Source organism: Prorops nasuta, unplaced genomic scaffold (genome assembly GCF_024137725.1).
Source record: "Prorops nasuta isolate Cenicafe-Biocafe unplaced genomic scaffold, Cenicafe_Pnas_1.2 PNAS00021, whole genome shotgun sequence".
In the NCBI taxonomy this organism is placed as follows: Eukaryota; Metazoa; Arthropoda; class Insecta; order Hymenoptera; family Bethylidae; genus Prorops; species Prorops nasuta.
Window position 1 is genome coordinate 4,289,594 of NW_027116818.1, and position 25,756 is coordinate 4,315,349.

The 25,756-nt window shown below is 41.6% G+C and overlaps 3 protein-coding genes across 6 annotated transcripts in view; 2 read left to right on the top strand and 1 right to left on the bottom strand.

Moving 5' to 3' along the window:
• Positions 1–37: 37 nt before the first annotated feature.
• LOC136780854 (ornithine aminotransferase, mitochondrial-like) lies at positions 38–3,035 on the top strand. Of its 2 annotated transcripts, none has more exons than XM_066739403.1 (6): positions 38–138; positions 986–1,384; positions 1,477–1,781; positions 1,883–2,083; positions 2,356–2,581; positions 2,705–3,034. In XM_066739403.1, the coding sequence occupies exons 2-6, from the start codon at positions 1,015–1,017 to the stop codon at positions 2,866–2,868; spliced, it is 1,266 nt and encodes a 421-aa protein (XP_066595500.1). In that variant the 5' UTR covers positions 38–138; positions 986–1,014; the 3' UTR covers positions 2,869–3,034. The 2 variants fall into 2 exon arrangements, with proteins under 2 accessions (XP_066595500.1, XP_066595501.1); XM_066739404.1 differs by having other exon boundaries at positions 70–127; positions 2,705–3,035.
• Positions 3,036–3,107: 72 nt separating this feature from the next.
• LOC136780853 (zinc finger protein 260-like) lies at positions 3,108–5,308 on the bottom strand. Its single transcript, XM_066739402.1, has 3 exons — positions 4,906–5,308; positions 4,718–4,843; positions 3,108–4,658 (listed from the first exon to the last, which is right to left on the bottom strand). The coding sequence occupies exons 1-3, from the start codon at positions 5,056–5,058 to the stop codon at positions 3,108–3,110; spliced, it is 1,830 nt and encodes a 609-aa protein (XP_066595499.1). The 5' UTR covers positions 5,059–5,308.
• An 8,579-nt stretch (positions 5,309–13,887) lies between these two features.
• Positions 13,888–25,756, top strand: part of shg (shotgun) — a 98,869-nt gene continuing 87,000 nt past the window's right edge. For 2 of the 3 annotated variants that reach the window (XM_066739604.1, XM_066739606.1), the window contains exon 1: positions 13,888–14,524. In XM_066739604.1, the coding sequence (XP_066595701.1) occupies positions 14,440–14,524 (85 nt within the window). In that variant the 5' untranslated portion in view covers positions 13,888–14,439. The remainder of the gene's footprint in view (positions 14,525–25,756) is intronic. The other variant, XM_066739605.1, reaches the window with a different exon arrangement.

Sequence of the window (25,756 nt, forward strand, 5' to 3'; positions counted from 1 at the left end):
CGCCAATATAAGTGCAAATTTTGCGCAAAAATTGTCAGAGCCTGAAATCATTTTTCCCTAGACGCATACCCTGCATATAGGATATATATAGTCTTTTGATAAGGGAAACTACCTGCTGTTAATATCTGTGTGTGTTTCGTAAGTTAATTATCAATGGTTGTGAAATTTTTAATACTAATTTCTAATATCTACAGCAATCATTATTAGTGACTTTTATGTTAGTCAGAATCTCCCTTGCTAGATCATTAGTTCTGTACGAAAAAATATTTCCGCGATCTGCACCTGTTTCTTGAAATAATTCTATCCTATTATGCTTATTTTGTATTTAATAATTGGTGGGAATATCCACGACATATCCTGAGCAACTACCAAAATTTCTTTTTATATTACCAGGAAAAATCATTAGCTATCTAGCAGAACTTTGCTAATTGCTATTGCATCGCTTATCTCATCTAGGATGTCCATTATAAAATAATTCGCGTATATACAAATAAGTATTTTTCGTAAAACAAAGGTAAATCCCATGATCCAACGGATGTCGCCCGAAAATATAGCGAAATGCGGTGAGAGTTAGAAGCAGTAGGTTACTATATAGTTTATTGTTAGGGGGAAACTCTTAGTATACCTTGGAATAATCCTGGTGCTTCGTTAATACTCGTAAGTTAATAATTAATGGCCGATCGTTCCAACTTTACCTCGAGATTTATTCGCTACATTGGAAAGATCCTGGAAACTGTAACGCTAAGCGGATCTTGGCACAAGTGACTTGCACGATAATTCCAGCAAGTTTCTAATGACCGGCTTCTTGAAATCTCGTGAATTATATATTCTAGCTCATTCCTTCCATTTGCCAGGAAAATCGCGTAGATTCGATTTGTCAGCTCCAGTTCTATCGGTAGCCTTACATCTCGATCGATAAATAAGAATAAAGTAAAGCGTAACAATAAGGGAGCAAGTGGAAACTTATGAAAGGACTGCTTTTCAGCATTAGAAAACTGGTGGATCGTGAGAAGAATGTTGGCGATCGGGCAAAGATTTCTGCTGCGATCAGGGAAGGATTCGAGGAGATTCTTGAGTTCCCAGCAAATAATACAAAGAGATGATAAATATGGTGGCAGACATTTCAAGCCACTTCCAGTGGTGCTGACGAAAGGTGATGGAGTTCACTTGTGGGACAAAGAGGGCAATCGTTATTTGGATTTTTTGGCTGGATTCTCCACGGTCAATCAAGGTCACTGCCATCCAAGGTTGGTGCAAGTGATGAGGGAACAAGTGGGGAAACTCACCCACACCGCTAGAGCATTCTACACAGAGCCCCATGGTGAATTGGCCGAATACCTCACGAAACTCTTAGGCTGGAATCGATTTTTACCTATGAACACAGGTAAGAGAGTTATCGGGTATTTGTTACTCCGGTGTACATTTACGAGTACAATTATAAATACGTCTACAATTAATTATATATACTGTATGCAGGAGTCGAGGGCGGCGACACAGCAGTAAAGTTGTCCAGACGTTGGGCTTACAGAGTGAAAAAGATTGCGAGTGGCAAGGCAACCGTGGTGTTTGCCAATGGAAATTTTTGGGGACGTTCGTTAGCTGCATTATCAGCATCCACCGATCCAATGTGCTTCACTGATTTCGGCCCTTATATGCCACAGTTCGATAAAGTACCTTACAATGACCTTGAAAGCCTTGAGATGAAATTCAAAGAAAATCCAAATATTTGCGCTTTCATGATGGAGCCGATTCAGGGGGAGGCTGGTGTTATAGTTCCAAGAGTAATTAAAATTTTAATTAAATGCAGTCTATTTTAAGAGTTTGAAGAGTCCATTATTAAATTACTCTGAAGATTTCTTCTGATTCCTCCGAATGATTTTAGGATGGTTACTTGAAAGGCGTGAGAGATTTGTGCAGCAAGTACAATGTCCTTTGGATAGCTGACGAGGTTCAGACTGGTTTGTGCAGGACTGGAAAAAGATTGGCTATCGATTACGAAGGCCAGAGACCTGATATACTAATTTTAGGGAAAGCATTATCTGGAGGAATGTATCCAGTGTCTGGAGTATTGGCCGACGATGAGGTATCCCTCGATTAGATAACGAGAAACAAATTTTCTTATCTCTCTCACAATGATTCGACGAGCAAATCATTTAATTCTCGTGTATTACTCTTATCACTGAAGAGCTCTGCATTTTCAAACTCATTCAATATTATAATCAGGCTTTTTTCGCATGAAACTCAAGCTTCGTCTTGACATCAATGAGATTTCTGCCTCGCGTGAAATTTAAACTTTATTGCAGCGAGGATAATGAGATTCTGCTTTTTGTGTGAAACTCAACCTTTGCGTTTTAGATAATGCTCTGCCTGGAGACAGGCTCCCATGGTAGCACGTTCGGTGGTAGTCCATTGGGAAATAGGATAGCATTAGAAGCAGTAAAAATATTGGAAGAAGAAAAGCTGGCGGACAATGCTTCTAATATGGGACGAATCCTGGAAAAAGAATTAAAAACATTACCAGCTGAAATAGTGAAGGAATATAGAGGTCGTGGTTTATTAGCTGGACTAGTGATCAATAAAGGTATGCACTGAGAAGAAAGTTAATAATTTTAGGGGGGGGGGGGGGGGGAGATTATCGACAGTCTTATTGGTTACCTGATTATCAGCGTTATTTTTGAACGTTAAAACTTCGCGTATTTTCTAGAACACGCTGAAGGATGGGATATTTGTCTGAAATTGAAAGATCATGGATTACTGACTCGACCAGCCCATGGTCAAATCATAAGGCTATCACCACCGCTAACCATCAATGAAGAGCAATTGAGAGAAGGAATAAGCATTATTAAGAAAGTGTTATTGAACAAGTAATTGTCCTTTCTGCCATTCACCCTTTCTCTCTCTCTCTCTCTCTCTCTCTCTCTCTCTCTCTTTCTCTGTCTCTCTGTGACAATATTGTACTACTAATTTTTTTGTACACCCCGCAAGTATTAAACCTTAACAGACTTTGTAATATAATACGTGCTTTGAGATTTCTAAAAAAAAAGTTTTTTTTATTATTATAAAATAAAGAAAAAAGTATTTACATATATGATACATTCGCGAAAAAATTATGTTTCATTGTGTCTTTTCAAGTGTCTTTTTAAACTAAAAGCTTGGGCAAACATTTGATTGCATTGATCACATTTGTACGCTTTAGACCCAGTGTGTAGATTCATGTGTCTTTTCAAATGATTTGCTAATTTAAAACGTTTACCGCAAAGTCTGCACTGATGCTGCCTTAAAGAAGCATGGGAGATTTCATGACTCTTGAGATGACTCGATTGCGAGAAACGTTTATGGCATAACTTACATTCAAAGGGCTTTACCTTTGTGTGAATCCTCAAATGTTCTACGAGATTACCCTTCTGAGCAAAACTTTTTTCGCAATAACCACATTTATGACTCTTGACGGCCTTATGCATGCGTAAATGCATTTTCAAGTTATAGCGTTGACTGAATTGTTTATCGCAAATTTCACATTGCAGTAAGCCCTTACCGGTGTGAAGCTTCTCATGCGCTTTTAGATTTTTTATTAAACAAAATTGTTTCTTGCAAGTAGCACACTCGAAGCTTGCTTGTTTACCAGATGTTATCGAATCGTTTTTATTATGGGTTTTCAAGTGCTCCTCCAAGTACGAGGGATAAGAGAAAACTTTGTCGCATACTTTGCACTCGTAAATATTAGTTTTAGTGTGTAGTCTAACGTGAGCATTTAACTTACTTTTAGAAGCATATGCTTTCTCACAGTGATAGCATTTAAACGGCTGTCGATCGGAATGACATAATTGGTGAGTGAGCAGCTTTGATTTTTGTGCAAATGTCTTGGAACATAAATTGCACCTATGCTTGTTTGAAATATTTGTTGAATCTTTGTCACTTATTGGATCTACAAAGTGGGGTTTTCTGGAACAATTCTCAAACACATTATTGCTAGAGTGCATTAATGTAGTAGGCTCCTGCACTTCATTGGTAGATGGAACATTGTCCAGATCAATATTTTCTGGGAAACTTAAATTTTGAATTTCATTACTGTCCTCTCCTTGTCTATGATATGACAAATTTTGGATAGAATTTTCAGTTAACTGCTCTACAGACCTATCATAACTCAAGTCTCGTGGAATTTGATCAGAGATTTCAGAGATATTGATATGTTCATTGTCACTTGACAATTCTAAATTATCTGTATTGTGACTAATACTGTGGGTTATTAATTGCATTCTATTAGTAAATGTATGATTACACAATGAACATTGTAAAGCGCAAGCTGCTCTGTTACTACTTTCTTCGCTCAATGGCATCATTTGCATTGTATTTGACCTAATTATTGGGGATATTTGTGAGGCTTGAACATTGTCATTAGTAAAATTAGATCCTAAATGACTAAAGTTAAAGTAAGCATTTTGAGAGTCCACTATATGCATATGCTGCATAGGAATAGTTTCTTGCATAAGAGGTAAGTGTATCCTGCTGTGCGTACAAAGTTCTTGGTAATTTCTGAATACTGCTCCACATTCGATGCACTTCAGTGTCTTGTTAGCATTTTGAACAGGTATAAATCCTTGATTTTGCTGATATAGCTTACATCCAGAAACTGTTGTGTAAGGAGTGCAATTGGAAACCTAAATGACCAAGTAAATTTTAACAATTTTGCTTAAACTGTCAACTTAAAAATATTTACCTTCAAAGCAGCTTGTCGCAAAGCCCTATCTGCTGCTCTGCATTGTTCCCTATACAGAAGAGCAGATTCTGCTCTGGTTACACAACGGTCACACATCTTTTCTGGCAGTCCATCGCCTTGCCAAACCTAGTAGAACAAGGCAGATGCTAGGAAATAGAAGAATCATCTATAAAAAAGAATCTTTTCACCTCTAAACATGAAAGAGATCGAAGCTTTGCTGCCAGAGATGAACCAGCAGGACCAACGAACAAACATATCATCTTATCACCATCCTCCCTTAAGCACGTACGACAGAGTTTACTAATATTCTCACTGTCAATTTCTTTAGTAACGATAAACATTTTAAATGAATTTTTGAAAAGCTTATTATAGAAAATTATATGCAAGCGCTTGATTTAAAAATACTGTATGATAATGAATAGGTTATTTTCTTATGTTACCAATGTATCATCAAACTTTTCAACTCCAATTAATAGTTATTTTTTCTTTTTTCTTGTCATCATTTAATAACGGTATCGTTGCACAATAATTTACATAAGCTATTATTAACTAGGTAATTATAGTAAAACGGTATTTGTTAAAAATTTTATATTTCGACAATGTTTCTGCGCATGACTCGTCGTCCACTGAGTCAAATATGCAACTCTTAGTAACTACCACGATTGGTTCATTGGTTCCCGCCATTCACTGCGTTGGCCAATCACCTGGTCCCATTCCGACCATGGTTACAGTGGTAATTACCACTTGTGTCTTGAGTCGCGTAGTTGGAACAACAATACTGAATACCGCGCATGGCGCCATACCATTCCTATTGTGAGAAATTTTACACGAATCGAACATTAATTAGAAATTTATTATTATTCGTGTATGTTTTTTTTGTTACTGATTGTACTAAAGTGAGGCCAGGGCTAACGTGAAAAATTTTTAATTCTTTTTCTTTGAAAATACATTCTTCGTTGCTGTTTATTATTAATGATGATCTAGCTTACAAATCGATGCTTCATTAAATAATGCTGATTGGTGATGAGTTTTAATTCAGTATTGATTTGTTTTTTTATCATGAAAACAGGTGAGCTATAAAAAATCGTAGGTATAAAATGGTTTGAGTATTGGAATAATGAAATTACGGATTGGTATTTACAAAAGAAGATTTAAAAATTGTTTATCATAGGTTATCGATGCTTTGACACAAACGTTCCTGACTGTATCGAGGATGCACGAGTTAATTCCTGAATTTGCATCAATTTGAATAAAACTAGGGTATTAGGGAAACCGTGCGATACTAACATGGTTAGAAGCCAAATACTGTTTTCTTTTCATTTCGCATCGGTAAATCGATGCTCGTTAATCGTTGCGCGTACAGAAGATATTAAACTGTCACAATGCCCAATTCGACAATGAATTATTTCCAAATGAATTTAAGTTGAGCTTGAGCGCATTAATGGATCCTACATAAAAATAATATACCGTAAGCATATACATATATACCCATATAATATCTACAATGTAAAAGCAGAATTGTGGCAATTTCTTTGTTCTCTCTTATCGAGTAAAAATGATGGAGAGCATGATCGACAAACTATAATTTCATCGTGCATACGTATCTTTTGGATACCTACAAAATATCAACAGACCTGGATCGATGATGGAAAAAAGTACGAATGTATCATGGGCGGTCGTAAAGGAAAATCCAATATTTCATTTTTACAATCATTTCCAAGGAAGCAGCGGAGTAAAAGCAAAACAGAATAATTTAGTAACGTCAATCTCAGTTTGCAATATCCGCGTATTTCCGTCGTGATCGTCAGATTTAATTCAGAAAATTGGTTAAAAAGCAATTCTACGCTGTTACGATCGCAACGCAACCAAACGCCATAAAACAGTTGCAGGAATGAGAAAGGGATTTGACAAGTTTTCATTGTTCATTATTAAACATTAAACAATATAACATTATTACTTTGAAATGAATAAGTGTCTCGCAGGTAGAGAATAGGTTAGCTTGTGTAATATTAACAAGAATGGAACCGCGTGTATATCATCTGTGCACCTATACATTTGTATGTTACATATATATATAGAGCATGCAGACAACTATGTACCGCAGCGTGGCCAACAACAAGCAACTTCGGAGAACTTGGTGAAAATGTCTACAAAGGACTCGACGCTTTTTTAGTCAGATCCAAAAGTCTTTTGAAAACTAAAGTATTTTCGAAGAAGTTTCTTAAGCGCTTTAGACTCTTTTATGCTCGTGGTGGGAAGTATGAGGCTAAGTATTATGTGTTCATATTATGTAGAGTATATTTATAAGCGCTTGTAGTGTACGAAAAGTTAAATACTATATACATATAGTAACAACAAGTAATGCATTTTGTGTAAGACGAAAAAGTTTTACACTTAAATACTCTTTGTGTGCGCGTTATTAAAAGAATAAACGAACTTTATTAATAAAATGCTCTCCTGTATATCCATACAGGATGGATATCCTTGTATCTATTGATGCAAAGGGTGGTAGATAATTACAAATACTCAATGAAGATTGATCAGAGCAATGCTTCAAAAAAAGATATCATAAAGTTAACACTTTTAAGAAATTATGTCTTAAGGAATAAGACATACCATAAACTTTCCAAATGATAACTACGATATCATTTCTTAAAAGAGTCATTAACCTTATGACACGTTTTTTTGATGCATTGTGCTCTGGGCTATGCTTGACTGATAGACTTAGCTAAGCGTATCAATTGGAATAATATAAGTAATTGTGAGACAGAACTTGCTATATCATTTTTAAATTTAGCCCACACCGTAAGCAAAAGTTATTAGGGATTAAAAGTTGCTTCATTCGATGCGCACGCTTCATACTGACCAATAAAAGATGAAATTGGCGGATTGTTCCACCAACAGGAAATGTCGAATTAGGCGATTTTTAATTCGAAATATCTTGTCCAATAAATACAAGGGGCTAAGTTTAACATGCTGAACAAACTTTTCTTGTAATTACTTGTATACAATCCCAATTTATAGCGTTGGCTATATAGGTAAGCGGCCACACCCAGCACCACATAGAGATTGATTCAGTGTTTATTTTTATTTCAGGTTTACGTTGCGTTCGAGATTACACTTAACACATTTATCACCGTACAGCTGACTTTAACCAGTTGGCTTGCAATTTCACCTGGTTCCATGATTTGCCGAATTATTTTCTCCAACTATAGTGGTACAGAATTCATGATAAAAACGATTGGCCTAACATTTGCGTGATGAATGTTATTGCGCGAGCTCGTCAGTTATCCTATGGTCCTTTGCATATGTTGGACCGTTACGGACTCGATTTGTATTACAGAAGGTATGTATGATATACCAGTTATCGTAGGTCACCCCTATTAGATAACAAAATGAAAAAATGATATCGACTCTATGTTTACGCAGATGTTCCATGAAACCGTTATCCATTCAAGTTTCAATCTCAAATAGAGGAATTTTTTGTTTGGTAAAAAAGGTGCAATCGAATAACAGAGCATTTCGTGGAACTTTTAATGAGAGCTATTTTACTGTTCGTTGAGACGTAGAATGAACCTGCTGGAATTATCATATTCGTATATTTTAGCTACATGAAAAATGTTCGAGGGAAGCTTTATTGAAAGAAACAACAAAAAAATCTTGGTCTTCGACAGGAGACAATGGGAATTGGATTTTTCCATACTCAATTTTCTATACGAATCCCTGAAGCTTCCCTGCTTTTCGAAGAGCTTGTCGTGAATACGCGTAGGATTCTCTTACTCAAACGCCACACTAGCTCGCGCGTTTTGATATTCCCTGCAGCATCGGCTAATATAATCCCGAGGAAGTTGGAATTCTCCTCGAATCTTGTTAAGGAAACTCCAACAGAAAAGACAACACAGGAAATTAATAGTGTTTTTCTTTTTCTTATTGTTAACTTGATCTTATTGCTGAAATCACGCAAAAATATGGCAAAATTTGGAACATCCGAAGAATCACGAGGGGATTTGAGGGGTTATCCACGCTGCCTGTGCAAGCATGAAATGCTCGAAAAAAGGAAAGAAAGCAAAACAAAGAACTATAACCAGGTATGTATGGTACAAGAAGAAATATAATAATGTTAGCGTAGATTTTAATCGTAGCCATTATTTCAGTTCGGGCAAAAAGCGATATATTACCGGTGCACGAGGGGCGGTATCAATTTCTATCGAAATTGTTAGGCGAAAATGTCATAAAAGAGGTTATGTACAAGCCATAAAATGAGGGCAGCGGAGGAGTAGCGTCTTCCGTAGCACACTTTTATGATAGCTGCCGCATTTATATGTGATGAAACGAAGTTCGATGCACGATGCAGGATCCCTTGCGATCTGAGCTCAGCGAATTTTTTTCTCAACGCTCCTCAATTGAACTGAAAGAAGCACGAAATTACTCTGTCGCGGAAATTTTCATTAACCTTTTGGATAACCTCTAAAATCGTTGCGCCACCTACGTAAGTTTTCATTGCGCAATTAATTTGGAATATCGGAAGCAAAGTTGGTCGAAGCACTGCAACTCACACAAGAGAATAATTGCTCGCCAATATAAAGAATGAAAAGAGTCAAGCGCGTAGTTAATCGACGCGCATATATCCTGCTAATGAACAAGTATGATTTAAGGTTATATATGAAAAGTTGGTTGGTGCGCGACTAATAATTAGTTTGAGAATATTTGATGAGATTTTAGAAACAGGAGAGCTGCACGGGGATATCGTGTAATTTTAATGGATTGCGAATTACGCGATTTGGTTGGATGTTTGCAAAGTGCCATTAGAGTGACATCATCAGAGATTTTGTGACGCGCTTCGTTCCCCCATGGGCGAATGGCTCGGGAGTCAACAATGCGGATACGTGCACAGCCCATGCGTATTTATTGTTTCTATGTATGCGCGCAATACGTGCTATATAAAGTACCTGTGTATCCGCGTTTATATGTATACAAGATTTAGAAGCGGCCACGCGCACGGTGATAACAATAACTGGCGGGTAATGGCGTGGCCGGCGTGGCGTGGTTCAACGTGAATTCGTAGAATCGCCATTGCCCGAAGTTTTAATTGTTTTTACCATAGGAACACAACATTACCGCTTTGAATTTCATTGTTAGAGCATAAAGATAGCCTCTGCAACTTGTAAACTACGATAAAACTATCGCTTGATACGATTTGTGTTCAGTCTTGTAACTCGAGCGTGTCATCGTGCTTGACAAATATTGAGTTGAACATTAAAGGTGGATAAGTGAAGTGGCATAAATATTAGCTGAGAAATTTATTACTTTTATGCTTTACAGATTGGAAGGTAGAGGAATGGAAATGCAGCTGTATGTTCGGTGAAGCTGAAGAGAGTTGCGGAGTCCAACGGTTATGTTATCTGGAAGGAGAGCAAGGCATCGAATGCGATTTATATCAGTCGTACGGGTAACGGCGTCCATGGATGTCTCCATATATGTTTGGAGGTGGAAGGTTTGACTCGATTTTGTGCGTTGTACATAAACTACGCTTCGACTTTGAGAAAACACTGCGTAAATTGTTCTATTCTAAGCATGATTGAACGAGAAAATGTAAGGAAAAGGAGAGCTTGAGAGGGACAGAGAAAAGAGATATGGGAAGAGAAAAAGCAGCGGTCAGTCTTAGCCAACTAGTCGTTTCCTTTTGTACTGGCGCACGTGTGTTAAAGGAACGAACGTTGTGAAACGAAGGAACGTGATTTAAGCGCAAGAACCATCCGCAGGGATCATCTCCCATAAGCTTTAAAACTCAAGCACGTTCGCAATTCGTCAAGCGAAAACTCTCATGGCTATTTACAATCCTACGCTACTCTTTTCTCAACCGTCAATTTTCTATTTCTCATATTTCGGAAATGACGCGCGTACACTGCTGGTCAAGTGTCGGACGGTACCGTACAATTTATCGACCCGGCTGACGTGAATGGATGAACTCTCCAGAGGGTTTTCTGATAAATGAAGAGAGAAGTATCAAAATATACATACATGATTTACCGCTAATGCAAATCGTAAATCAGCCTTCTTATTGGCGCTCCAGCCTTAAAACTTTCTATATCAGACTTCTGGATTTGTAAATAAACGTAGGAGGAATACACATGAATTTGTTGCTGCTGCTGCTGCTGCTGCTGGACTTTATCGTCGAGAGGGATAAAGAAAAGACGAAGGAATTTTGTCCAACGATATTTTCGCGTTCACGGTTGGTAATAATAGCGCTTTGATAGCATTAAAAAAAACGAGTAGTGCTACAAAACTGTACTGGATTTTCGGCTTACCGTGAGCTATTGATATTCGCGCGAAATATTTCTTGCGATCCAGAGCGGGTTTCCGCTGATTCGATTGCGTCAATATTGATTTCCCTAACCGTGGTCCGTACACGATTCTAGAATATCGAGCACAATTTTGCCGCGTTTAATTATTGAGAGTCGTTCGCTCTGTGGCAGGGAGCGAGTGGGAGGAAAAATGACGAACAATTTATCGGAAATTTTCACGAGAATCAAGAATTAGCGATAAGATTGGTTTTATACGTATTGCTAATAATAGAAATACACACATAGTATATACATAATCCAGTCAGCTCAGAAGTGTGTGACTCACTGGCGGAGTCCCCGAGTCCAAGTCTCAATGACGTGGCTGGCCGCATTCTTTGAAGAGCGTAAGAGCCACTTCCGGATGGAGGATGCCAAGCTTGACACACTCACGTTCGCGATTGGGAGCCGTTCCTGTTTTAACGGGAAAGAAAGAGCGAAAGAGTATAGGTAGGAGGGGTCAATTGAAAAATCCGGAATTACGCATATACTTATAATAGCCAAATGCATAAAATTATACCTATAATGAGAAAGTTTTCACGACGATCGAGAGTCGGCTTAGGAGATAATCGTTAACTGGAATACATTGGTGCGAAGCGTAGCAAAATTAGCCACCCCTATATGATCGCACTCTGGTCGTATCATATTTTATGTATACGGGCATAAACGTTCTCACACCAGAACGCAAATGTCCTCTCGCATGATTCTTTTCACCAATCTATTCGCTCATGTGCCTTTAATTCAACATTTTTCTGTATTTATTGAAAAGTGCTGGTATGATCCGAGTCATACTTGTAAATATCTACTCGATTAATTGATACGTGCTTTATTTCATAAAATAAATGGTCATATGTGTCACTACGTCGATAGCTGATGGATACCCCGTGAAAAATCCATTTTTGCCACGTTTCGATTTGAATCAAGGCGCATCGCGAACTCACGGTATAAAGAGAGTATTTATTAATCATCGCTCAATTAAGATTCTCTTTGAAAGATTTAAGTTTGGTTTGCCAGCTCGTAAGCCGCGGGCTGGATTAAATAGGCTCGATCGAACCACTCGCTTCAATGTATCCAATTTGAGGACCGGGGAACTTAATTAAGCCAGATTCGGAGCGCCAAAGGTCTCAGATTTCAATCGGATACAAGAGCTAATTGTACAATACGAACTCCTCCCCACCTCCTTCCGCCTATACTGTATGATTAATCTCGACCGACAGCCCGTACACGGTCATTGATTTGACCAATCTGTGTCATTTCTTTAATTTGACCAAAGTTTTATTTTTCAGGCGCAGCGTTATTTCAGTGGAGCTTTCCTGGAACCTGCCTCAATGTCAGGAAGTATCAGTTGCGAGGTGCACAGACTCTTGGGTCTCATGAGCAAGCTAAAGAAATAAAGCAGGGAAAAAAGAGTAGGTGAAGCTGGACACGGTGCCTTAATTCATTAGGAAACAACGGTAATTACGATAATTCTTGGTGAATAAACGTACAGTGGATGTGACGGAAAACTAGGTCGAAGGTTGTGCCTTCCAATGTATTTACCATGGCACACCAAGCTCTCCTAGTCAATCTTTTATTTTGAATTTTAGATGCTGCCTCGTAAAGCGGGCTTCTTTAATCTACTAGAACAAGCAGGTAGAAGCGAACTTTCCGGTAAACTTCATTATCTCCGATTGCAACTGTTGCGTTAATCGTACGTGAAAGCTTACACATTTGTCCACCACCGGTGTTCCTCCTGCTGTTTTTTCTTACATAGGAGACGGCAAAACGAGGGAATTGCATGGTAAGTTGAGCAAGCAAATCTTGAATAATGCAGCAGAATGTATCCGGTAGTGGATACGTCGTTGACGAGCAGTTTCATCGCGAGAGCCCAATATACGTGTACATTGTGCCACGCGGGACCATAAATCCGTAGTGTTTTATCGCCTATGTGGCTTTTATTAATTCGATCCTCTTGCTTCCGTTATGCATCAACGTTGTATTCACGAGATCGGAAGTGGCAGGATTTTACTGCCGGATTCTCTAGTTGCGTATCTTCATGCAAACGCGTGCATAATTATGACGAAGGTAGGTACGGAGACCGTTGCATAAGCACGGAATTAACAATGACACATTTCTCAGGCACTCGTGGGAGTACGGACTACGGAGTACCGTTTTGACTGGCGTAATTCAAGCTGACGTACGCCTGTTCTTAGAGGTCGTCTAAACTCCTCTTCATTCTTACTGTGCTTGAATTGCTTGAAACGATTGAGAGCGATGATGATTTAAATGCCATATCCACTGCGTTCCCACGTGGGGTGGGATGAGGGAGCTTGGTGAGTAACGAAAGGAATTGCTCTTGAGTAATGATCCGATTCTGTTTTGCTAGTCTCTACAAGGACAAAAATTTCATCTAGAAATGGGAAAGACGAGTTAAATGGAAAGAGAGAGAGAGAGAGAGAGAATGTGCTAGGTGGAAAACCCGAAAGTCCCGAGTTATGAAAAAATGTGAAAAGTAAAAAGAGAGCAATATAGTTATCCGAATGGAGAACTGGAATAGGAGAAAGGGGCATGATAAGAGTCGATGAAAAAGTATTTTGAAGAGAAACTGGGAGACTGGTGATATGGCGCCGGCCCTGTTCGAAGATCAACAAGTAGTTTGAGAGAGAGAGGGAGAGAGAGAAATAGGAGTGGGGATGGTACTGTTTGTATGTGGCAGCGTGAGCAGGCTCGGAGAGAGTAGAAGGGAGATGGTTTGACGGGTGGGGATAGGAAGAGAGTGGAAGAAAGAGAGAGGAGGGGAGGATTGGAGGCAGGCATGGCATGGCATGCAGGGAAGCGAGTTAGCGAGCACAAGACGGGCGAGCGGAGCGGAGAGAGCAGTCAGGCAGGCAGGCAGCAAGCCAGCAAAGCAAGCAACGAACGAATCAACGAACCAAAGCACCAAGCAAGCAGCAACTAGGAGTGAAGTGAATGCCTCGCGCGTCCTCCGCTCGCTGTGCAGTGTTCAGTCGGATAGGCGCGTTTCGTACGTTCGCCACGCACTTTTTCTCTCCCTCTCTATCTCTCTCTCCATCTCTCCTACTCTCCTTTCTTCATCCCAATACGTACACCTGTGCTGTTATTGTCGTATACGAGTGTGTAAACGCGAGTGCCAGTTTTTCATACCTTCTTCCTATTATTCTTCACAACTTTCATAGTGTTCTCAATAATAAAATATAAATATTATCGTTGCAGCGTCGGATATACTCCAGTGGTCGGTAGCACGACAAGAGCAACAGCATGGCTTTGAAACGTGCAAGTGTTACTGACGTTTAGTGACTGGAAGTGAAAATTGTGCTTGCAAAGGGAGAGAGGAATAAAAGTAGTTTGGTTCACGCTGGAACTCGATAATAAGGATTAAGGATGAGGAGCCTAGGTAGAGAGATTTTACGGATCTGGGAGTATCCACGGCGTCTCCTGCTGTTTCTGCTGCTTTGCGGAACTCTTGGTGAGTGGAGCGTGTCTTTTTCGAGGTTACCTCAGCCTCACAATCGAGAGAGTAAGAAACGTTCGTGTGTACCTGGGGCCCGCTGAGGCCACTCAGTGTGCTCTTTGTGTAGTGGCACTGCTTGACGTGTGTTGCATACGTGTATACATAATACACCGTGTGTCTACCTGTGTGCGTTAAGTACTATCCAAGCGGGAGAGGCCCGTATAAAGAACCGACGCATGCGCAGTTGTGCAAGGTGATGTGTTGGTGGGAGAAAGGCGTCGGGGGCAGAGGGAGTGGGACGGAAAGGGTCTTCTCGCTCGCTTGGACCTTTTCGCCGGGCCCACGAGGCCCCGCTTGCTCGCTCGCTGGACTCGTCACCGGAGCAGCGATCGCTGAAAAGAGTCTCCTGCCCCCCCCTCTCTCTCTCTCTCTCTCTCTCTCTCTCTCTCTCTCTCTCTCTCTCTGCGTCGTTTCTCCCACCATCATTTCTACTTTACTCTCTGCTCTCTGCTCTCCTCAACTGAATCCGGCCGTACCACCGCTTTCAAATGCCAATGCCCGCTTTAAACGAATAAAGAGAATCTGTACACTCGACAACTCGCATAACCTTGGCGATCTACGTACAAGTCGAACTTGACCGAGTCGAAAGGAGGAAGAGAAGGTGTTTTCACTACAAAACTTTGAAGACATCCAACGACTCTTGTTTGATAAATTATTGTGCTGAAATTTTTATTCCTTCCCAAGTAGTTTAAGATAAAGCCCGACGACGCTAAGGCGTTGACGAGTCTCGCGGTTCATCCAAGCTATCGTGTGGAACAAGTGGGAGAATAGAGCGAGGAAATGAGTAACGATTAGACCTGTTATAGATAGCTAGTAGACTCATCCAGGTGTGTGTAATTCGTGGGAACTCACGAGTGGCCTCTAGAGGGACGCTTATCTGATGTTAGCTTGGCTTTAAGTTAACGCGTCGATTTCAACTATATTCCGCAGAAATTCCCTTGGCCAGAATCGAGAAATTGAAATTCCTTTGTACTTTATGTACTTGCCATAAGGAATTTCCGAGCGAGCTAATAATACACACACACACCGGTGTGCTATCTATGTTAATGCTCTCGTATAAACCACCGCGAAGATTTTTATTTCTTCATCTTTCGATCACTCTATATGTATATACAGCTAATTGGCGAATAATCTCCAACGCCACAGTCTTTCCACGAGTAAAATTGATACGTCGAAGCCTCTTGTTTTTCATTTCACACTCGCGTGCCTCCACCGTTGCTTTTTGCTCCTGAAAATATCTAATTTCATAACGTATCCGTAACGCGAGATTCCTCAAATGCACGATTAATCGAATGGAAACTGCGGGCGAGTGGAATCTATGACGCGATCGTAAAGCGGACAAAACGCTACTATTTTTTTCCTCCAGATAAAGCTACACATTGGCGTAAATCACGATAAATAGTGTGAATAACAGAGAGACGCGCGCGCGCGTATTTTTCAGTGAGGAAAAAAAAGTGCGGTGTACTGCAGTCATGCGTTTTTAGATTGAACGCGTGAAAAGGTGGAAAATTGCAATGGCCGTTTACTATGCTGGTGGAATGGAAGCACACGATACATATCGTCCCTATATTATTTACCGACGACGATAATATTTACGTGCAGGAATCAGGGAGCTTTGTATCCGTCGCGTGTTCGCTAAGTTCGCTCTGAGCAAAGGTGTCCTCGAGCACCATTTGTTTTCCGCGTTCACGATGAGATTTCCAAACGTTCGGGTGAACGACAAATTGATTCCGATGAGCGATACGATAACACACGATCCAATTTATCTCTGTATTTCTAATAAACATAAGCACTTTGTATATAAGTGTATGCGTGATCGCTCTAACAAGGGAATCCTCTGGTACGTTTTTGTCATTTGCGTTCACGATGAGATTAAAAAACGTTTGGACGCGAATGACCATTTCTGTATAGTTACTGCTTTAGTGATTTTTTTACGTCGCAGAAAAGTAAATACCAGATTTGTTGCGATGAGTGATGTACGCAAATTATTAAAGCAGTAGCTACGGCAAATTCATGTTTATATTCATATGTAAATATAAACATTTTGTATAAAAAGTGTATGCGTAATCGATATAGTAAGAGTATCCTCTAATACGTTTGTTTACTGCGCTCACCACGAAATTCAAGACGTGTTCCAGGATTCACTGTAAGCACCGCGAAGGTCCTTACATCTTTGTTAACAATGAAGCATTAAAAGTAGATAGGAGTATATTCGAACAGTACTGGCATATGAATTCTGAAACAGGGCCATCAAAACAGTTGGATAAACGGCCATTCATGAATATAGTTATTAGCGTAATAGTGATTTTGGTAGGTCGTAAAAAGTACATATACCAAATTTGTTATGATAAGTGATAGGCGCCAGAAGGTGAAGCGATAGCGGAGAGGGCCAAATTCATCTCTATTTATGATAAATAGAAACACTGTATAACTGATAGATAAGAGGAATTTATCAGTGTCAACGTAATAAAGGGCAATTCGATAAAAGCAATTGATTATAGGTATAAGTAGAAAGGGAAAATTCGTAACGGAAAGTATGAGATTAAATGTGGAACGCAGCTGTGTGCAGCAATGGCTGAGAGTGTAATTAAATTCATAGGATGTATTGTTTCAAGTTTATTCGGTGAATTGTGAGCGAGCGGAGAGGGGAGATGGAGGGGATGAGGGATGATATACGGATGATACGATGATACTGATATACTATCGTATTATATAGAGGAATAAAGAGAGGAAAGTTGTTGGTTTAGCCGGGAGTAAGTAATCACTGGATGCAAAAGACAGTTAGCGAACAGGTGGCACACAGCTTGAATTAGTTTTATTAGCGTTCTTCGTCCATTTGGTGTGCACGAGCTAATCAGGGTCGCGCGTCCCATTTTCGATCCGCGACAAAGTATTACGTTTACTCAGCGACCTTCCTTTCTGCAAGGGGTGGATTTACGTAAAAAGCTCTAACGTTTATTTCTTTTCCCAAAGACGAGTGGTATATATATAACTAGCGAGTGGCTTGGTATACTGCTAGATTCTTTGGACTTTCTTTCCTCGTCCCTTTAATTCTAAACCCTCTTTTTAGCCCACGAGCTAATCAAGGCCGTGCGTTCCATTTTCGATCCGCGACAAAGAATTGCGTTTACTCAGCGTTCTTCATTTTAGCAAAAGGTGAATTTACGTAAAATTGCATTTGCTCGGTATCCTTCGAGCTCGCGACGGGTGAGAGTTGAAAATGCCAACGTTTAAGAGTAGTTTCTTCCGGGAGATATAGGTAGCAAGCAAGTGGTGTCCGCACTGCTAAATTCTTAGGATTCTCGTCCCTTAAATTCTAAACTCTCCTTTTACACCGAACAATTGTTTGACTGGGGCTGCACGATTGAGTCGTGTGCATGCACGCAGTGCAAGATAGCAATGTTGCGTCACTCGACGGTGAGGCTGATCTTCCAAGCGTCAAACTATGGCTTCCTCTTTACCCTCTTTTCTCCTCCTCCTCCTCTATAGTTATTCCACTGCGAAAGACCGTCCCACCGTCTCTCTATCATTTTCCAATCTATCTCTATCTGGATGGCACACGAGGCGTTCCAAGATCATCCAGAATTGGCTGCCGTAAGATAAGTTGTTTTCAACTGGAGAAAACATGGTCCGTCCGTGACCCTATACAATACAGCGATTCTTCGTCCGCGGACGATTTAGCAAAGGAACGCTATAATGCACTCTGTGCGTTCCTAGAATGCACGACCTTTTTCATTATTTCAGCGCACTCTTCAGCATTTTCCTTCTTCAAAGTCGCCTCTCCGAGATAGAAAGAGAGAAAGAATATATACACACTAACCTAGTCATGTAACGTGAATTTGGAAGGTAAGAGAAGAAAAAAGGGGAAAGAATAAATTATTGCTGGTAAAGCACAGCAAAAGCATCGCAGAGCAGGGCTCTGTTTGATTTCGCGTAGTAAACGATGATAACGGTTCAATTTGAGAGCAATTAATTATTCTTAGCGTCGTATAGCGTTAGACGCCGCGAGGGGTGGGTACTATATATATATATATATAGCAAAAGGCCAATTATTGCAAAGCTGCTTTCACGCTAACAATAAGCGCACGGCGTTCTGTTAAGGATAAATAAACAGGGTGAGAAAGCGCGGGCGAATGGTAGGATGAGGAAGCAAATTTTCTTGATAAAACGTAAAACGTCATGGCGGTGCGTCAAAGAGGCCGAGCCGTGGATTGCTGTACGAATCATCGATCGCTTAATTCGAAAGTAGGTTTCAACCCGTCGATGCTTCGTGCAGCGTTACACGGTGGCCTTGTTCCTGTCCGCTATTTTCCTTTCAAGTATTATACCTTGCATATAAAAGCGAAATATTGCTATGGATATACGCGGAAAATTCATTCTCCCATGCCGAGCCGTTATTCATCCTCCGCTTCCTCCTCCTCACCCTCGCTATCCTCCTTTCGTCAATCTTCGCTTTGCACTCTGCTGCACACTCTCGATTGACCCTTTTCACGCGGCCCATCTTACTCAGTGCGAGCTTCTTTTTTCAGATTAATTAATTATTTCCTCCCTCCTCGCTTACCCAACTATCTCGACACGGTGGCGTGCCATGACGCCTCGAGGCTTTCTCATTGTTTGCGTATATATCTCAAACTTGGAGTATCCAAGTATTTCAGAAGTGTTGATACGTTGCTTCTTCAGTTGTACGTCAGTTAAGCCGATGAAAAATTGCTGGTTTAATCGTTAGAAGGGAGAATTATCCTCAGGTAAGTTTGCACTATTCTTTTTTATTTTTGCGTTCCCTTTTCTTACCAAATTCATCCAATTCAGAGGGGTTTTCTCGAAAAAAAAAAAATAACAACAACAGAAAGGTTTAAATGCTTGCATTCATAATTACTTATGTAAGTAATTATCATCCGGTTCTGCAATTCTTCGAGTTTTCAAATCAGGAGACCCTTTGCATTGGGAAAAAAGTATTTAATACAGATAAGTATTACTTTGAATATACGAGTTTTTATGTATGTATTTGGTTTTAATAATTAGTCGATTGAATCAAGGAAAAAATTATTCGAATCTAATAAAAATTAATTGATTATATTGAAATCGTCAATATCAATCGACTAACTGTGATAAATATTTAATTATTAATATCAAATGAATATACATTAATATCAACCAAATATCCCAACGCGCGTCTTTTTTTAAAGATATTTATTTTAATAAAAAAAAAAGTCTTTTCTCGATGGAGAGTCTTGTGCCAATTGGCAAAAGTCACACGAGAGCGAGACACCGAGTATACTTTTCTCGAGACATCCGATTTTTAAATCCGCTTAAAGATCAGAGCCAGATATTATTCTACTTTAGAAATGATAGCTCGACACGCTGGCACCCGAACACTTCTCTATCACTCTCCGCATTTCCAAGTTGGTGCATCGAAGAGAGCTCGAAGAGTTAATGTAGTATTTTGTGCGGAGAGAGAGAGAGACCAGTATACGGGCTTGACCGATCTACGCACGGTTGCCAAGATCGTTCCAACGAATCATCGCCTCTTGCCCGACGAATTTCCGAGATTGAGAATGCTAAAAACCTCCCTCGGAAATACAGAAACGAGGGAGGAGGAGGATAGAATGCAAAAGCTTGCGTTCTCTAGCGAGCGATCGATCTGAGAAGGAGCGTGAATCATGGTTGGTTAAGAACGACAGAGACAGAGATACAGAGAGAGAGAGAGAGAGAGAGAGAGAGAGAGGGATAGGGGGAATGCGAAGTGGTTTTCCGTTGCGATAGTCGAGACTGCTGGATGGGGGTGGTGGACCGTTGGAAGGGGGAGAAGAAGAAGAGGAAGGGAGGGGGAGAGGGAGGACAAAGAGCGCTAGGGTCGCCGGCCGTTTCTTATATAGGTAGAGCGTGCGACCGTGTGTAGAACACGTAACGATGTAACTCTCGGCGACCATAGACTTCCAGACCGCAGACACGTCTCAAGTTCCTCGGAGACCCGAGCCATGAACCGTCCTTGCCGCACCAACGGTCCTCCTTATTCTCCCTCCGAACCCCTCGCGTACTCACCCCCGCCTCTCCTCTCCTCCCGACACCTACTTCCAAATCCTGTCCGACCCAGTTCCCCCAACACCCATTTTCATACTTCGACGGGACCGACGAACGCTCCTCGCCGCGTGAAAAAAAAAGAAAGGAAAAAAAACCACGGCGGAAAATTGCATTTTCCACTGCACGGAAAACCAAGGAAAAAATCTGGATATATCCACGTTTGCAAACACAGAGGGTGGAAAATGGCGCATTTTTTAAGAGATTTTTCAAAGCTACTTTTTTACGCGAGGGAGACTCGAAGAGAGCGGTGGGGGGGGGGGCGATAAAGGTGGACGAAACAAAATTACCACTGCGGTAATTTGAATTTATTCGCACGCGGGAGCTGGGATACGCGAGCTTTAATTGGCGGTGAGTCGGTAATATAGTATATATAGATATATATATATATATATATATGTATATATAACAATATAGTGGAGAGTGAAAAAGTACACGAAGAGAGCGGTTAAGGGACAGAGAGAATCGCTTTAAACGGGTGTAACAAAGTAGAGAGGGCGAGTTTGAGAGTGAAATTTTAATGATTAATTCTCGTTAGTATCCCAGGTTGATCAGAGATGATTGGTGGTGAGCGGTGTCGACGCGATTCCTACACCGAATGGCGTTCGCGATGATTATAACTGGCAACGCGGACAACTATACATATATATACTGCACGATAACACGGGAGTAGGAAGATTTGCGGGTGCATCCTCGTTTGTTTCACTCCGCGTCAAATCGTTTATGACGTTATGACGAATGCGCAGCAGCCAGGTTGTCGATGCGAGGCCGTAACACACATGCATACAGACACACGCACGCAATGTATAATGCGATTAGGTCGCAGCAGACTTATGGAACAGTCCGATCCGTCCGTTGAATACGTGCGCGTCCATTATTTATTAGATACTTCAACGTCAGACGCATCGTCTTTATTAATACGGATCGATATATCTATCTAGGAGGGTTGGGGGGGGGGGGAGGGAGGGGGGGGGGGAGAACGATGGCGAGTGCGCTTTCACCATCTCTTCATTGTCAATTGTTTTTAATTGCCCTCCGCGATTCAGCATTCTGCATTGGAATGCATATACATATATATGTGTTCGAAGCTATAGTTATTGGCTCGAAGGAATACGAGGCCCGACGCGATGAGTCAGTTTCTTTCTGGTTCCACGAAAGCGACGCTTTGTGCTTTGTGTCTGTCATCGTTGAACGGCCCCCCCCCCCTCCCCCGAAGCCTCGAAAAGTCTCAATAGGACCCGTTGTGTCCGTTAAGAGAGTGGAAATTGTCGCGCGCTCGTTCTTTGACCTTGAAATTCGATTCTCACTAACGTAAGAGCATCGAGAGGGACTTTGCTGACGATGTTCCGTTGTAAGCTTTTCCTCGACGAGCCAGAATCCAGAGCTCTCTTTCTTAACGATACTCGAGCTATTCGACAGAGTGACGAAATACTGCAGGAGAAGATGTTTAATCGTTGATCGGTGATTTATCGTTATGCATTGTTCGCCTTTTCGTTTCTCCTCAAGACATTGAGGAAGTTAATCCTTCGAGGAAAATTAATCAAGCGTGGCTGCTTCCAGGCTAGCCGACTTTACTATAATAGCATGCGGCACAACGGATGTAATATACGCTAGTGTACATTGCTGCTTTCCTACGTACAGAAGGGGGGCTCTAATTACTTGTGACTAATACGAAACACGAGAGAAGTAAAATTACTCTTCCAACGAGCGTACGTACGCCTCTCCTCTTCCCCCTCCCCCCTACGCCATCTACGCTCGAATTAGTAACTTGTACATTCTAGAAATGACTGTAATCACTTTGGGCAGTGCCAGAGATCGTATTGTGCGCCGTTGGTCCGCGCCGCTATTCTGATGAATTTTTGCAAAAAAAGAGCCCTTCTTGCTGTTCCCAACAATGCTGTCGCGGAAATGAGGATTAGTTACTTGATAAATCAAATTAACTTGGCTAGTCGGCTAGCAATTTAACACCGTACAGTGTACTCCCTCTCTCCAAGTGGCTTTAAATATTTACTCGACGCTTTTCAGCTTCATCATTGTCTGAAATTTCGCTTTTGTCGCGCGAGGTAAGCTTTACGGCGCGCGTACGTTTTCCTCAACGTCCTCGCCTCTTAATTTCTTCTCACGTTCTTCTTCTTGTATGCATACTGCGTGGTGAACCCACCTACGTATATGTATATAGGTATAGAGCGAGCGAAAATAAGCGTCGAGCCTCGCCGTGATAAGCTGAAATGATAAAAAGCGCGGAATACGCGAACCGCAAACTATGCAGACTGACTGACGAGGGAGGAAGGGGGTGGGGGTAGTCGTTCGTTAACCGCCTACCGCACCTAATTTACTATTAGCGTTCTTCCGGTCATTATGTACCAGCATTTAATTATTCTCGTTGGCGGTGGTAGGTGCAGTGCAAAACGCGATTCTCCTTGCACGGGATGCGTCAGCAGCATCTGCTGCTCCCGTTCTCGTGACAAACTAGTCTCAACCTATCCAATCCTTATAGAGCCAAGCCAACTACTGCCTCGGTCTCCGCGATGCACGACAAAACACTGTGTAGAAACTTGATCCAATAAATTTCTTTTCAAGCTCATCAAACACGCTTCTTCCTTAATTTTCCACACTTTTACATTCCTCTGGCGCAACAAAGACGCTTTGTGCTTCGTCAACCGATTCTGCCGGAGTAGAATCAATAGATGGATTTGTTTTCTTTGAGTACAACTCGCAGAAGGACTTTCACCCAAACCATTTTTCTTTTCTAATTCCTCTTAGCGAATATCTCGCTTCCTTTTGTTTTTTCTCGCTACGATTTCATAATAGGGAGATCGAGCGATCGAAGCTGTGCGTTCGGTGTTTCGTTCGACGAGACGCGAGAGAAAATGAAGCGGGGGAGGGGACCGAGGGGGGGGGGGGGGGGAGCTTTTGACAAGACGTAGTCGTACATACTACTCTCCGGGACCAAAATGGTTTTGGCATGTCTCTATGTAGTATCCTCGTGCCGCGTATCACGAGTAGACTGCTAGTAGTGGCTGGAAAGTTAGAAATTGAATACGCAGCAGTAATATTAACTGCTAGCGCTACTGGAGACATGTAAACTCGCTGTCAGTGCGGTTATTACCACTGCTGGTAGTATCAAGCATCGTTTCCCCCACCGCAATTTGCACTTATTGACAAATTCATCCAGAGGGAATCTTAATCGTTCACGACTGTCCCCTTCCCTCAAGGTCTAACGAATTAACATTGATAAATATCATTTTACCGAGCTCGCGTTCGTTGAGCTTTGCGTACAACAACGCGCAGTACGGTTCTTGGTAATGTTTTGCCAGAGAGACTGGCCGGGATGGAAATGCACGTACCGAGAAGTTCGCATGCACGGTCAGGAAGGGAACTATGGGATTAACGAGAAGAGGAAGGTCTGCGAGCGGAAATGGGACAGGTGGAAAATGGAAAATTGGTGCTTGGCGAGACGGCTGGAGAGGGGAGGTGGTTGAAGGTAGTAGAAAAGGTAGAGAAGGATGAATATACGAGTGAGAATTTCAAAGTTGTTTTCGCGCTCTGTACATGGGCGGGGAAAGTGGGCGGAGCCTGATGCAGGAATCACATTTGCACCCTGTATAGTTGCTTTTAAACGAAATCACGCGGTGTTGTAGATCGAGCTTGTTACTACGGTAGATGAGAGGGGGGGGGGGGAGGGAGAGGGATTATCGCACACAGTGTGCTAGTAGTACAAAGAGTAAAGCTAAAGAAGAGAAAGGGTTATACAGACCATGGTATATACAGGGTAAGAAAATGAGAAAACTCGTTTCGTTGCTCTCTTCTTTAGTACTCGTTGCATTCGCACCGAGTGAAACGACTTTAAATCTCGGGAGCTCCTCCGCTATCGGAACACCAATGGGAAGAAGCTTCTCATTCTGCTGGCGTAAGACGCTCAAAGCCACTCGTGATACCAGTATTATATCGTATTTACATGCCCGCTATCTTCGCTCAGCCTGGATTCGGACTGGGTAATAGCCTTTTCGCCTTCCCCACACGCTCCGATCCGATTAATTTCAAATTTCTCTGCGTCTCCTCTTCCACCCCACTCCACCCCCTTCAACCGCAGTTACTTCAAAACTAATTGAAACAGCGCTATATATACCCCTTACTCCCCCTCACTTTCTTTTCTTTTTCGTTACCACCCTCTCCTACCCCAGAAAAACCCTCGGCTCTCTGCATCTACACAACAGTTTTTATTTTGCCTTTTTCCTTTTCATTGAAGAGTAGGAGAGAAGGCAGGCTAGCCGACTTGTAGATTAGCCGGCGGAGCAGTTTAATTAAACATTTAAGTCTCGTTTGGGTTTCTACGCTTTTTCCCGCACTTTGGCCTCGTTATTCCATGTCAGTCGTGGTGGGGCATAAGCGGACGTAGGACGCAGAGAAGTTTGCCGCGTTTAGTCGGGAAAGCTGCCGGGCGACAGGTGGATAAAAGTAAATCGTGTATGGAGCAGCGGCTCTCGTTCGGTCTAGTCCAGACCAGAGGTCGCTCTGTATAATAATAATTACAGTTAAATAAAACTGGTCTCGCGGGATAAGAGCCGAGCAAACGCTTCGATGCTTCCAGCTGCGTGAAAACCTTGCACGAGTTGCACTGGGAGGAATGCACAACATTTTTCCCTTTAAGACCCTCTTAACTCTGTTTTTCTTAGACTCGGCGGCAATCCTCGCTTTCCAGAGCAGTCACTGTCTGCAGCGTTTCTTCTTGTTTTTCTTTAATGTCCTTTCTTTTGCTCGATTTACCTCGCTCTCTTTTTTTTTTCACTTAGATACTTACTCTTTCTCGTTGGCCCCTTTCGAGATCTCTCGCGTAGCCTCCTGAACGTCGTTGACTCGGCAGATTTTCCTCGACGTTCCGCGTCGTTTTCTCGCAGCTTCTTCAACGATGAGTATGGTGAGAGAGGAAGGTGGAGGTAGTGGGAGATGTTAAGGTCTACACACCTCCTTGTGGAGGCAGCTGTGAAGGAGCACGGTATCAGGAAAAGGAGGCTCTTGAAATTGGATTAATTATGCTGGGGAGACAGCTCTCGTCTAACCACCCTCTACCCCCATCCACCGAACCAACCCCTCTTTCACGTATCAGCT